Source organism: Triturus cristatus, chromosome 8, assembly GCF_964204655.1.
Source record: "Triturus cristatus chromosome 8, aTriCri1.1, whole genome shotgun sequence".
Classification (NCBI taxonomy): Eukaryota; Metazoa; Chordata; class Amphibia; order Caudata; family Salamandridae; genus Triturus; species Triturus cristatus.
The window spans coordinates 411359358-411374471 of NC_140591.1; the positions used below are offsets into that span (position 1 = coordinate 411359358).

Sequence of the window (15114 nt, forward strand, 5' to 3'; positions counted from 1 at the left end):
GGGGGGGGGGGGGGGGGGAGGGCTCATATATTTTTCAAGAGGTGTAATGAATTCATGGACTGATCTGTCTCAATGTTTATTTGTCTTGATTTCCCTGTTCTCAAGCTAATCTATTATTGCTTGCTTCAGCATCATCGGATGTTTTGAAAGGATGCCCTCATGTGCCAGTCCACTCAGAAGCTACCAACCACTGGGTTGACTTCATTATGAACTGCCAAGAGTTTACCAATGAATAAATTATTTCCATTTTCAGAATGAGCCAGGCGTTTAGCTATATTATTTTGCGTAGAGTCCACATGTGACGTATTATCTTTATATTTTGATTTTCAGGTCATGGCAAGGACTAGGAGGACTCATCCTGCCTTTTTCCATAAATGCTAGATTTGCATCATCCTGTTTTGACTATTAAATTTGATAACCCTTAATTCCATATATTTCTTCGCAAAGTGAACTGCCTACATTCATATGTGACTATTAAATCCGCAAATATAGGTTCAAGCGGAAGTGAGGAAAACCCATAAGGATAAGCTAGCTTGCTAGTGCTGGCTAATTTCTATTACATTATTTTGGACTAGACTCTCAATTTGGCCCACTCTGTGCTATGTCTCTCATGTCATACAATGGAGGCAAAGATATTTGACATGGGGTTGGAAGTAAGGAATTATGGAGTATCCCTTCCCTTTGCTGGGTCCCAGCACTATCAGCAATCCTTAAAAGAATATATTTGGAACAGGAGCTGCACAGAACAGGCAGAGACCGACCCTATCAGGTCAGCAAATTTGGTCTACTGGCAAGCCACACAAGGCAAACAGCTTTTACAATGCTGCCTTCACCACGCAGCCATTACAACGCATGCGTTTACTACACTGGTATGCTTTTGTGCCTCAACCAATTAAATATATATAAGCTCTATATGTTTACCAGTCGAATGAATTCAATGCAAGTTTGGATTGATGGTACCCAGAGCAATACCTCAATGCAACTTTCTTACAGCTAGAAATAAAATGTATATGTTACTGGTCATTACTGCACTGGCTTGGATTCAACACAACATATGTGCATCCAATGTAATATTGTTAATGCAATAAATGTTTGTGTTTTCTAAAACACAAAGAAGTTTTTTTATTATGGCCTAAGCAAGCAAAGAGCTATTGGCTGAAATAAGTGACTGGATATCGACAACAACAATAAAAATAGTGATATAATTGAGTATCAGAGTTTGCACCTGAAGGAAAGGTGATCAGACAACTTGATGATTCTTAGTCTTTCGACCTCAGAAGTATAAAAGGCTACTTGAAGCCTCTGGGATTAGAGACAGTGGCCTTTCGGGTACACGCAGATCTGTGCAAATGATGCAAGTGTTCACTGAGATACCATACAGCTACCAGGGGTTTGGGTGTCCTAAGCCAGGGTCAGCCTGGTCATTGGGTAATTTGGCTTTGCCAAAATGGGGTCTGACAGGTCAGTCTGTGGGACTTATTTTGGGCTGTTTGTTTATGATCTTGTGGGCCGGTTTCTACTGTTTATTTCCCTGATACTACCGCAAACAATGTGTGCAGCAAGCTTAATTTGAGCCAGTGGTTGCCAGTGGAGACTACCAGCACTAATTTTTGGGGACCTCCCCTTATTTTTCCTCATCAGATATTGCCCACAAGCCAGAGAGGGGGAGAAACACACAAACAGGAATGAATGCAGAACAGAAAGACAGAAAAACAGGCAAAAAGGGAGAAAGCAGGAACCTGCAGGAGTGAGATAAAGGCACAAGGAGTGTCCGGTAGAGAATTAAAGAGGCCTAGGCCCCAGCACTCATTCTCTTACAAATTAAGCACTGACAAGCACAACTGCATGTAATCTACCATACATCGAAAAACATCTATGCGGCATGTCTTTATAGTGTCAAAACTAACACAATTTGCAAATATGCGCCACCTTTTAAGCTATCTGATTCGCTAATGAGGGACAATTTGATTTTGGTGCCTGGGACGATCTTCTGTCTCAGTTCCACCGAGGGCTGCCACCCGGCCAGTGAAATACAGACAAGACCAGTATTTTCATGTCCCGGCTGTTTACAAAATTTAGGAAAATCTCCTAAACGTCTTAAAGCCAGTATTTTTTCCCTTTTATCAGTACATGCACAAAACTGTAAACTGAAAAAGAAAGCACTTTAAAATATGTCATAGAGCTGCTTTAAATGTCCCTGAATGGTAATCAAAGTAAACAAAAATAGAAAATCTAAGTTAAAAAGTAAAACAGACTATTGTGCATAAAGTCCTTTTTTTATATTGTCCGTGCCTTTGATGAATCTTAAAATGCAAACACAATCAAGAGATATGGGCCCTACATAAGTGTGATGCTGAAAAGAGTATTCGTTCAGGAACTTAAAGTCACATCGGAGTGTTATAATATCACTATGGGCACACTGACTATGGACTGTTGACTACGCAGCAGCGCACGCATACCACTTTGATCACACTGCTGTCAAGGAGATCTTAAAGACGTTGGGGCCCTTGGGCCAAATGTACTTTGGGGGCCCCTGTTCGGAACTGCTTTGAATTTATGATCATATTTTTGCTTTTACGTCCCTCCTTGGTCAGGTCACTGACAGTGCACAGGCCCACGGGTCCAAATTCTAAATGTGTTTAAATATAATATTCGGGGATAGTGATGTGTGTTTTCAGTGTTGTAACACAGCAGCAGCTCATTAATATTACTGCAAATAATCTCTGTGACACACTCCCATTTCTCATTTGTGAGGTTCTACTGTAATCTAAAAGAAACTTTTGTATGGATGTTGCATGAAACAAACACATTTCTCTTCAGACTGTCTCTAATAGACTCTCACACTTCATTCACATTAAAAACACATTAAAGGAAGAAGGTTATTGAAACAATCTGTTTAAGAGCTGTTCAATCAGGGCAAGACTCTCTACAGAACAGAGCTGGCTCTATCAGGGGGCCCCTGAATGGCTGGGGCCCTGGGCCAGAGCTCACTTTGTCCATGCCTTAAAACGTGTCTAACTGCTGTTTCCATAAAGGAAGACATTTAAGGCCAGAAGATAGGTTAAAAAAAAAAAGAGAAAACGCCAAAATCCTGCCATGCTATTGAGTTGACTCGTCACACATTTCTACTAGAAAGAGACTATTCTCTCCTATCCGCGCCACATCAATGGCGCCTTACAGATATCTTATTTGAGACAAACGATTCGCCTCCAGGTGGCAGTATTGCAACACCACTGATGATATCCGAAATTACTATTAATCTCGGTTATCCACTTAGTTTCCATGACTTCTGCTCACAGAAAATGCCGCGCTGTTTCAGCAATAAACGCAGTGCCCATACCTCCCATTGGAGATCATTTTGGGTTCACTTTGGCAATGGGGTACGGATGCAGACAAAGAAAGAATGACAGAATACATTTAGGCTTTCATTATTGCAGCGACTCGTCCCCAGACGACTTCCATTTGGGGGAAAACATTGTCTGTTCGGATGTCTTGCAAATAACATTCTGTCTGCTGGCCCAATTTGGAAGGGATTACAGGGGCTGTCTGATCATACAATGCAGTGGGTAAAAGGGATTATGGGAAAGGAGGAGTAATCACACATTTAATTATTGTGTCTACTTATTGAGTACTGTCTAACGAAAGAAACAAGCAGAACGATTATCTATTGTACAGACTGGAAGACAGAGCTGGTGATAAAAGATCTTCAGAATTACAGCATCGCTTTTCCCACAGATAAAGGAACGATTCAAATGTTTATCCCAGCTTGCAAGCATTCGCCTTTGTTGTTTTTACACTTGTTCCATGTGTTTCCCCTTAGTGTTTTAAATAGAAATATGGGCGTGGTGGTGCTCACTCTGTAGAATGCCTCCTTGCTCCTGAGAAGTGCTGTTACTCTGCCATTAAATGTGGTAGAGCAGTGCTGGGAACTGCAGGCACTCTTCCATTAAATATATATAAGCAGTGCTGAGAAGTGCAGGTACTCTTCTATTTAATATACATAAGCAGTGCTGAGAAGTGCAGGCACTCTTCCATTGAATATACATAAGCAGTGCTGAGAAGTGCAGGCACTCTTCCATTGAATATACATAAGCAGTGCTGAGAACTGCAGGCACTCTTCCATTAAATATATATAAGCAGTGCTGAGAAGTGCAGGTACTCTTCCATTAAATATACATAAGCAGTGCTGAGAAGTGCAGGCACTCTTCCATTGAATATATACATAAGCAGTGCTGAGAAGTGCAGGCACTCTTCCATTGAATATATACTTAAGCAGTGCTGAGAAGTGCAGGCACTCTTCTATTAAATAAAGTTAAGCAGTGCTGAGAAGTGGAGGTACTCTTCCATTAAATATACTTAAGCAGTGCTGAGAAGTGCAGGTACTCTTCCATTAAATATTGTTTAGCAGTGCTGAGAAGTGCAGGTACTCTCCCTTTCAAACTGGACAGCATCTGCTCACTTGAAACACTGGTTTCCCTACAGGTAGAGGTGCAGAGAGCAGGATGACAACAATAACGTGCGGGTCCGCTTATGCCACAGTGATGTAGGAAGTCAGGTAGCACTTAACAGATCATAAAAAAGATGCAAGAACTAGAACACTCCCACTTCTGCCCATTATGAGTACCCCAGATTTTCAGGTGGCCATTCCACACTCTTGGAAATATCGATACCGGCAGTCATGTTGACGCACGAGGTGCAGAATTACAAGGGAATACAGGAGGAAGCTTGTAGTTCCCATGAGAAATTACCAAGGGAGTCGTAAATATTGGCTCCAAGCTCCCCAGTTATGTCTCATTCTTACTCGTTTTGTCTCCCAGAGATTTCAGATTCTTTCAGCACCCGCTTATAATACAATGGATCGGCAGTTCCCCCACAACCAGAATTGAAGTGGACCGCTATGAGTAAAAATAAGATAATTTAGACTCAGGAGGGTGGGTGGGCTGCTAAGCAGCTGGGGTGATAGAGGCCCCGACTCCTCCACACCAGCAGCGATACCCAACCACACCTAAATGTTCATGCTGGACCCATGGAGATTTTTGCACCAAGTGTGAGTCCACCCACATGCTGGCAGCACTATCAAGGAGAATGCCCATTATCGATGAATCTGTTATTTAATGGAGGCATTATACAGGTCAGTAGGCATTTTTTGTTTGTTTGTTTTTCAAAGACAAATCCCAATAAAGAAGGTATTTTCGAGGTTATTTAGGTACCAAAACTTCAGCCATGGGATGAGCCCAACCGTAGAGGCCGATTAGGATGGCGGAAGGACCACCACCGCCGGCGGTGGCGGTCCATCCACCATCTGACAGCTGTACCCCCCCCTGCCAAATTATGATGGCGGGGGAAACCTCAGGGCGGCATGGCGGACGCAAAGATCGTCCACCACGGTTCTGCAAGGCGGTCCATTCCCGCCAGCCTTGCGGAACCAAAAGATAGGGCAGCATTGCTGTAGGGATTACGATATCCCTCTCCGCCTGTCTTTTCGCAGCAGACATCCCACCGCAAAAAGACAGGCAAGAAGAGATTCGGGTGCCCGTAGCGGGCCCCTCTTGTTCTGGGGGGAGGTTTTGCTGCACTGGGGGGTACCCATGGTAGGCCCCAGCATTTCCCTGCATTGCATGGCAGGCACCGCGTAGTGCCTGCCATGTAGTGCAGGGAAGTGCAGTGCATGCCATTTTAACATTGCATACAGTGCTGCAGCCAGTATGGCGGGGGCATCCTAATTGCAGTGGTGGGACCTCCGCATTTCTGGCGGGCGGTCCCAAACACCATCGTAATGAGCCCCTAAGTTTGGTGTGAAGAGAATGTAACTGAAGCCCAGTAAACTAGGCTCCAGATCTGGAATTAATGTATAGCTAACAATAACACTATTTACATAAAGCATGATAAGAACACCAGATGGCAGTCTGTAGCTCAACAAGAGGAGTTTGTCTTGCATAGGACACTACAGAAGTCTTGCCCAAGAACAATAAGTCTGCATGCTCCTGAGAAACTCCGCTTTTAGGTAAAACCTCTCCCGATCTCTAACACTTGTCAGAGTGCAGAGATAAACCATTTTTGTGGATCACCTTCAGAAACTTTGTAAAAATCAGCAGAGAACTGATGTTCACTTATTCTGTGACACTTCAGCCGGCCACTCTAACCAGTACCGTGCTCTGATGGTGGGTCTTGCCCGGCATGCCAAAAGATCCATCAGCTTCCTGATACCTCTGAATATGACACACATAGAATTTGTTTTAATATCTGCATCCTGCGATTTTATCAAGGTTAAACTTTGCAAGAGTCCATTTCTTGTCAGCATTTCTTGTCAGCCAATAGATTCAGAGGTTTTGTGATATCACTTCGGTTGGGGGTCACAGGGTACTTAGGTCCCTTTACCATCCACTGTATTCTTTCTGACTACTTTAAAAAATAGATTTTAAAAGACCACTCTTCCTGAGCCATTCCTACATGTGATTCTTCACAAATCTCCAAGTTCTCACCTGTGTCCTCTTTTTGAAGGACCTGTCTTTTCCATTACTAAAAGTGTTCAATGTAACTCTGAATTTTGATGAAGGCATCAATTATTACTATGACTATTTGTAACTATGGTATATTTATTATATATCTATCACTTTTAATTATATTCTCATTAAGTGAGTGCCATTATGCTTTATATGTTTTTGTAACCTGTTTTGAACATATATATATATATATGACGTAAACTTCGCCACAGCAATCCCAGATCATAGGACTCTGGAACAGACGAATACAGACCCAATTGTAGGTGCAAGGTGAGTTTATTAGATGCTTTGCATGCCTGCCATATATATATATATGCAAAAACAACAATTGATGGACAGAATGCAGAACAATGTCATACATTCACCCCAGTACAGAGATCTGGGCCTAAATCCATCGTTTTTTTGCTCACCATGCCGTTCCAGTTTGAACCCAGCCATGTGCAAATCAGTCTTTACCCTGTGCCTCATGGGAACAGTCCAGCCCGAACTGCCAAGCCAGGTCCTCCCTGGACTGGAAACAAGCATCCTAGGACCGGTTTCGGGGTTTCACCCCTCTTCAGCCAGGATAGCTTGATTCCAGTGGCATGGAGAGCAAGGGACCCACGTCTGGGCAAACCCTTCCCACTCGGGGTGACAAATGCAAAAACAACAATTGATGGACAGAATGCAGAACAATGTCATACATTCACCCCAGTACAGAGATCTGGGCCTAAATCCATCGTTTTTTTGCTCACCATGCCGTTCCAGTTTGAACCCAGCCATATGCAAATCAGTCTTGACCCTGTGCCTCATGGGAACAGTCCAGCCGGAACTGCCAAGCCGGGTCCTCCCTGGACTGGAAACAAGCATCCTAGGACCGGTTTCAGGGTTTCACCCCTCTTCAGCCAGGATAGCTTGATTCCAGTGGCATGGAGAGCAAGGGACCCACGTCTGGGCATACCCTTCCCACTCGGGGTGACAAATGCAAAAACAACAATTGATGGACAGAATGCAGAACAATGTCATACATTCACCCCAGTACAGAGATCTGGGCCTAAATCCATCGTTTTTTTGCTCACCATGCCGTTCCAGTTTGAACCCAGCCATATGCAAATCAGTCTTGACCCTGTGCCTCATGGGAACAGTCCAGCCCGAACTGCCAAGCCAGGTCCTCCCTGGACTGGAAACAAGCATCCTAGGACCGGTTTCGGGGTTTCACCCCTCTTCAGCCAGGATAGCTTGATTCCAGTGGCATGGAGAGCAAGGGACCCACGTCTGGGCATACCCTTCCCACTCGGGGTGACAAATGCAAAAACAACAATTGATGGACAGAATGCAGAACAATGTCATACATTCACCCCAGTACAGAGATCTGGGCCTAAATCCATCGTTTTTTTGCTCACCATGCCGTTCCAGTTTGAACCCAGCCATATGCAAATCAGTCTTGACCCTGTGCCTCATTGGGAACAGTCCAGCCCGAACTGCCAAGGCAGGTCCTCCCTGGACTGGAAACAAGCAACCTAGGACCGGTTTCCGGGTTTCACCCCTGTTCAGCCAGGATAGCTTGATTCCAGTGGCATGGAGAGCAAGGGACCCATGTCTGGGCATACCCTTCCCACTCGGGGTGACAAATGCAAAAACAACAATGGATGGACAGAATGCAGAACAATGTCATACATTCACCCCAGTACAGAGATCTGGGCCTAAATCCATCGTTTTTTTGCTCACCATGCCGTTCCAGTTTGAACCCAGCCCTATGCAAATCAGTCTTGACCCTGTGCCTCATGGGAACAGTCCAGTCCGAACTGCCAAGCCAGGTCCTCCCTGGACTGGAAACAAGCATCCTAGGACCGGTTTCGGGGTTTCACCCCTCTTCAGCCAGGATGGCTTGATTCCAGTGGCATGAAGAGCAAGGGACCCACGTCTGGGCATACCCTTCCCACTCGGGGTGACAAATGCAAAAACAACAATGGATGGACAGAATACAGAACAATGTCATACATTCACCCCAGTACAGAGATCTGGGCCTAAATCCATCGTTTTTTTGCTCACCATTCCGTTCCAGTTTGAACCCAGCCATATGCAAATCAGTCTTGACCCTGTGCCTCATGGGAACAGTCCAGCCCGAACTGCCAAGCCAGGTCCTCCCTGGACTGGAAACAAGCATCCTAGGACCGGTTTATATATATCTGTTTCAGTGATTATTTCCCTACAATTATGTTTCCACACTAAATATATGTTAGTTTTTGGAAAAAAGTATTCTCTTACTTTTAAATTGATATATATTCTATTACATTTTTTTTTTTAATGTACGTAAAATTGTGGCTTTTGAAAAAATAGTGTTTTTAAAAAATGTTTTAAAAATATTGCAATATATCTGTGTTTATTTACAGATATATTTTTAATATCTATATATTTAATTTGTTAATTACATTATACATTTAAAAAAAATTATATCAATATATTTTTATATGTGTTATTAATTTGTTCAAATTAATTTCTAATTTCATTAAATAAATGTGGTATTTTAAAATATATCATATCGTTTTTTAAGTTTATAACTTGGGTTTCAATATTTTGGTTATTTTGAATGTTATTTTAAAAAGTATTTTTGCAATCTATATTTTGGGCTTCAATATTTTTATACTTTAGATATTTTAATAGAATGTTATTTTGTTGGTCGCTTTAATTCTAAGTATAGGGTTGTTCATATTATGGATTTCGATACTGTGGTATGGGTATTTGTATACCACAAAATCTTAGGTCTCGATTTCTAGTAGTACAATCAGGCATGAAGAGTGCATCCATCTAATCCATCCCAGAGCTAAAACAGAGTCAAATGTGTAAATATGAGTAATTCTTTCAAGGCGTAATTATTTGGAAGATAGTGTATTGATAGTATGGCAAGAATACAGGGGGAAAAAAATTTGTTACTGGTCATCTAGGAAGGACAGCTTAATAATATGCTTGTTTATGGAGTGCCTTATATCACTCACCAGAAACAGACTTCGTACTTTGCTAGTAATCAATAATAGAATGAGCAGTTTCAATATATGAACTTAAAGAGCAGAGACTTCACACTGAAAAGCGTAAGACAATGGACTCATACTGCACCTGCACGGGTCTCCCGTCTTCCTGCCCTATCATGCTTCTCCACTCCAGCAGAGCGCGCTGCAGATGTTCAAGACCGGTCTCCCAAAGTCTGACCTGGCCTCCCACGTCCACTGTCACCACGCTGCCCCCCCCCAACGGGGCGAGGAGGACGTCCGTATCTGAAATCTTCGATAGCCAGGCAGTGTAGGGTGAGACAAACTTTGGTCTGTGGAAGCACGGAAGAGAGTGCATCAAGAACCAGATTCATGGAAATTTGAGAGTGAGTGTCACTATGAGGTCTGTACCTCCAAAATACGAGCTGAGCTACACTAATACAAGATTAATGTACAGATATTTATACAAACGATCATAAAGAAGTCAAACCCCAATATCGTCTGTCTAGTATCCGCCATTTTAATTTTTGATACATTTCTGAACCCACCCAGCCATTACTGCAACATTATCTTACAAATGTTAGCACCAAAGCCATGCTCTCCAAATGAACTGGTTCGAAGAATACGTGCTTACTGATGTAACACTAGCCTACAAATGTAATTGGTCAAGACTAAGTGAATGAACGTGATCCTACCCGACCTAGGTAATCCTCCTAGAAGGGAACACCTAAGGACGAAAGACATCACACTTGCATCCTCCTTGTTATCTCAAACACCCATTCATGGAGCACAAGTAACAGGCGGGTGCTGTTTTTGCACAGAACTAAATGTAGTTCAGGCAGAACTGGATTAATTGGGCCAGTGGTCCACTTTTGAAAATAAAATTGTACCCAACAGTTAACGAAACAGCTTATTTAACTAGGACTAGAATGTCCTGTGAAACAACTAGATGCACATTGGAATTTCCTGTTTTTTTCAGTACATCACACTGAAGAGAATACTTGGACAGTACTAGATAATGAACTGGACACTTGGTTTCGAGTACCGCAGGTATTGGCCAGGGGATCGCTGAGATAAGTTCTATGAATCATAAGTTAATGAAAAAAAGGTTTCAAAGCCTATGCATTCAAGGACACAGAAAGAAAAACAAATGGCAAAAAAGTCTTCTGGGTAACACTACAAAAACACTCTTTGTCCTCACTGTTGGTAATGCAGTGTTGCAGAGGAAGAACTTTGGAATTTTCCACTCATTGTGCAGTAGAAGGAACGCAACCAGCAGCAATTGGTTAGTTCTCCGCACTTATTAGGTCAAAATCATATTTTTTAATGAAGAGAGATAGGATGTTGTCTGCATGTGTCAGCCGAGGATGTCACGGTGGTGGGCATGGCCAGATGGGCAGGTTATATTTCCTCTGAAGCGCTGATTGGTGTGGCCCTGGGCAAAGTCAGCAGACAGCCAGGTGCCACTTTGTGATGGGTTGGGTCAATGAGAGAGTGGGTAGCAAGAGAGTGGGCTGGGAGAAGTCTGCAGTAACAAGGGCCACATGAAGGATTCTTTTTTGAGGTCGCAAACGGGCCGATTTGAAGAATCAGCCCGTTTGCAAAGATGAAAAGGCATTTTTGGCATGTACCAAACCTAAATAGTGATTCGGTGACCTGTTACCATATCGCAATTTGGGTTTGCGAGTTGGTATTAGGAAGGGGCGTGCTGAGGGCGTCCCTTCCTAATACCGAATCACAGTGGTATGTGTGAATGTTTTGCAACCAAAATGCGGTCACAAAACATTCACATTTTACCACCAAGTTCAATTTGATGGGAACTCATCCCCAAAGGACCCCTTCCCCGTTTGTGAGTTCATGCAAAATCGTTTTTTAAGAGCTGGCAGTGGAGCCATGGATCGCTGCTTACTCATTCAAAATGGAGAAAAAAATAACTTTCATTTTTCTTTTTGAAACACATCCCATATTTCTTTAAGGAAAAAAAAATGTTGCTTTATTTAAAAGCAAACACAGACATGGTTGTCTGTTGTCCCCAGCAGGCCACCATCCCTTTGTTTTTAGCGATTCCTAATGGGTCACACATTGCAACCTACCTCATGAATATTAATGAGGTAGGTCAATTGTGACCCACTGAGAATCGCTTACAGTGTAAAACACATTGTTGTACATAGCTGTTTGCTATTTCCTAATAGCAAATCACAAACATTCACCATTAGGTAATCACAAACGGAAATCTATGTACATCTGGCCCTAGGTTCCTTCAGCCTGCCTCAGTGCACCGCTTGCTGTATGATGAAAAGAAAAGCATCAATTGTAGATGTTTGTCTGTTCCTGTTCTGCTCCCAGGCCTATCCTTTATTACTGTTCTGCCTGTGCTTCCAGTGGGCATATGGCATGAACTGTAAGAGCACTGCTGCAGTGGAACCTGAAACCTCCATCGTCCGCTTCATCTACATCCTCCCCTCACAGGGCAATCCAAGAGACCAGGGCATCACAGAGGACAGAGGGATGTGTGACCATGACTGTAAGTGATCTGCAGTACTAATCACAAGCGGGTAGAACTGCTGCATCAGGCACTGCACTTCCCATTGGTCCTATTTCACATTTCTTGTTTTCTGTTCCATGGCCCCCATGTGTCTGTGGGCGTTTCCCCAACTCCCTGCCTTTGGTCCTAAATAGCACCAGGGGCTTAATTATCTGGGTCTTAACGGGAGAAGTGGTACTGCGGTTCATGGTCTGGGGGTCTCACTGCATCCCAGGTAGAGCTGCCTTGCTCTATTATACAATTTCCTGCTTGCATAAGGGCCCGTTGCATCCCTGGTTTGCCACTGTTTAGAACAGTCACCAAACTCTTGTGTGTACCCTCTCTTCCAGTCCTGCCACCCTTACCTTACCCGTGCATGTGTCTTATTCTGTATTATGTAGGTATCATGGACTTCGATTCACCAAAATACCAGGGGTACTGGAAGTGACATCACACAACCTTTGATCTTATTGACATCAAAGGAAGGGACATTATATAACCTTTGACCCTGAATTTTCCCAGGAAGTGATTTGACACGAACCTAGCCCGGATGAATATTGCAATAATTGACATGACCAAATTCAAATTATAACTATGTAATTAATGTAAGAATACAACACAAATGTCTCTTTTGGAACCACTTATATTAGGGTGCTGTCATAACCTCTGAAAGGGGTGGGACATCATACAATACTAGCCCTAAACTGTAATGAGCAAAGAAAATAAACCAGAGCTATTTTGAATGGCTCCGGGGTAAGGGGTCTCCCCACAAGAATATTTTTTAAATGGCCAATTAGTGCATTTCAAAGCAGACTATTCACATAAATCTGCAAAAAAGCCATGAGCAATGAAAGGGCACTCGCTGAATATACAATCATTTCATTGTGTGCCAAGGCAATGAAACCTGACGTTCCATAGATGTTGATACCCCTTTATCAAAATTTGGTATGGGTGCCCCCATATGCTAAAAAGAACCTTCATTGTGCCAAGGCTAGCATTTAGCCATGGATGACACATGTAAGTCATGGATGCCCCCTTGTGCCTACAATCACATAAAATATGCCAGTCCCAAAATGTTATTATTCATTTTATCCATGTACCAAGTGTGACACTTATGGCAAAATGTACCTCTAAATTGATGGGGCCAGCATCCTGTCATGCTTGTCCCCTTCCTATTTGCCACAGCTGTCATCCTTTTTGCCACGAATCACCTCCAATGTGCGAGCACCAGCATTTTGCCATGTGTCATACCAACAGTTATCTCCAGTATGCCTGCGCCATCCTTTTGTTATGGGTGTCTTATATATCAAGAATTATCTCTATTATGCTAGGTCCCTGTCTGTTAATAATTGTCTCCAGTATGCCAACTACAGTATTTTGTAAGGGCCAGAAGCAGACTCACAACAACACCACCATATTCACACTCATGCTGATTTACTTCATTACTCACTCTCATTCTCACCTACTCACTCTTAATCATTCTCACTCACTTGCACTCATTCATTCTCACGCTCTGGAACTCAATCTTACACTCACTCAGACATGGTCACTTATTCTTACACTGATGAACTCACAGCTTCTCGCTCACACTGGCTTGCACTCACTCTTAACCTCACTCCATCATTTTCACTCACTCATATTCACTGACAATCAATATAATTTATTGCCACTCCTATCAGTGACTGCCACTTTCACTCAGACACCTGCTCACATACATACACACACTTACACATAAACTCTCCCTCTCTCACACAAACACAACCTCTTCCGCAAGCACACACACAACAGGCATTTTTAAAAAATCACTTACTTTATGATCCCGTTGGCATTACACTAATAGTGAATAATATACAATTACTCACTGCTAGAGTAATTAAAAATGAGCTGAAAACAAGGAAGGCGAAGCCGCCCCCGCCTTATTGACACGGATTTTGCCCCCTCCGAGGCCTGGGGTTGCGAAGGCAGCGCCAGGGGCCGCAGAGAGTATGCCAGGGGCCACAGCTGCAATCCCTAGCTCCCCCTAACTGGCATCCATGGTAGGCATGTGGTATTTGGATAGCATGAACCTAGTCAAAAGGGCTGAGAAGTGATGTACACGCTCAAAGACAAGTATAGCATGAATGAGTGATAAGAGAGAAAGCTGGTTATTGGATTAAAACTGCATTGTGATGCAGTGTTCTTTGAAGGGTGTGTCTTTAACTCTTTCCTACATTCCAGAAGCGTTGGGGTGGTCTTTAAAGATACAGGGATGTTGTTCCAGATCCTGGGTGAAAAGATGGAAAAGGCTTGCTGCCTTGTTTTTGATTTTTTACACTTTTATTTCCAGTCAGATGATGGCTGGGAGCAAGTATGCTGAGAGCCAGTAGAGATGGCAAGCAGGGGTGCTGTTCTTGATGGTTTTGCAAAAGATGCAGCTGGTTTTGAAGGTGGTGCAGGCTGGCAAGGGGAGCCAATGGTGTTCTACTGGGTGATATGATAATATTTCTTCAAGATCTGGATGAGACATTCTGCAACACGTATGATGCCCTTAACGGGCCAGTGTGGTCTCTGGGCAGCCATGAAGCAGGCGGTTAGCGCTATCCAGATTTGAGAGTATGAGGCCTTGAACAGCAGTTCTAAGTCACTTTCAGGAAGTAGCAGCGTGACTTTCTTTAGAAGAAAGCCGCAGGTTGTATGGCAATGTTCCTTGGGGGTGAGGTTGGTGTCCAAGGAATCCCAATTATTTAGCATTTAAGTGGATGCTGGAGTTTGGAGCCATCGGGGTTCACGTCATTGAGCCAGGTTGTACTGTTTCTTGCTTGTTCTGGGCAAATAACAAGAGTACTGCCCTGGTTGTGTTGCCCCCAGTGGATCCCAGCTTAACCGCCACTCTATGTATCCCCCTGCTGAAGTGCTATACTGATTGTAATTTTAGATAGTGCTTCGTGACTCACTTCTGCCATTCTAAACACGATAAATAACAGGATGATACTGTGGGCAGACTATGGCACGAAGCGATATGTAAAATATACCTTGATGTTGCATCCCATCTTGGATCGAAATGTGTTTGAATAATGTATATGTGAAAATGGAGAAATGTTCCACTCCTTTTATAGAAACTGGTATTAATGGGAACAAACAG

General features: G+C 43.2%; 1 protein-coding gene across 1 annotated transcript in view; it reads right to left on the minus strand.

Annotated features, from left to right (window-relative positions):
• VWA8 (von Willebrand factor A domain containing 8) overlaps window positions 1–15114 on the minus strand; it is a 1291603-nt gene that overhangs the window by 352888 nt on the left and 923601 nt on the right. The window contains exon 37 of the mRNA XM_085621802.1: window positions 9597–9801. Within this exon, the coding sequence (XP_085477928.1) occupies window positions 9597–9801 (205 nt within the window). The remainder of the gene's footprint in view (window positions 1–9596; window positions 9802–15114) is intronic.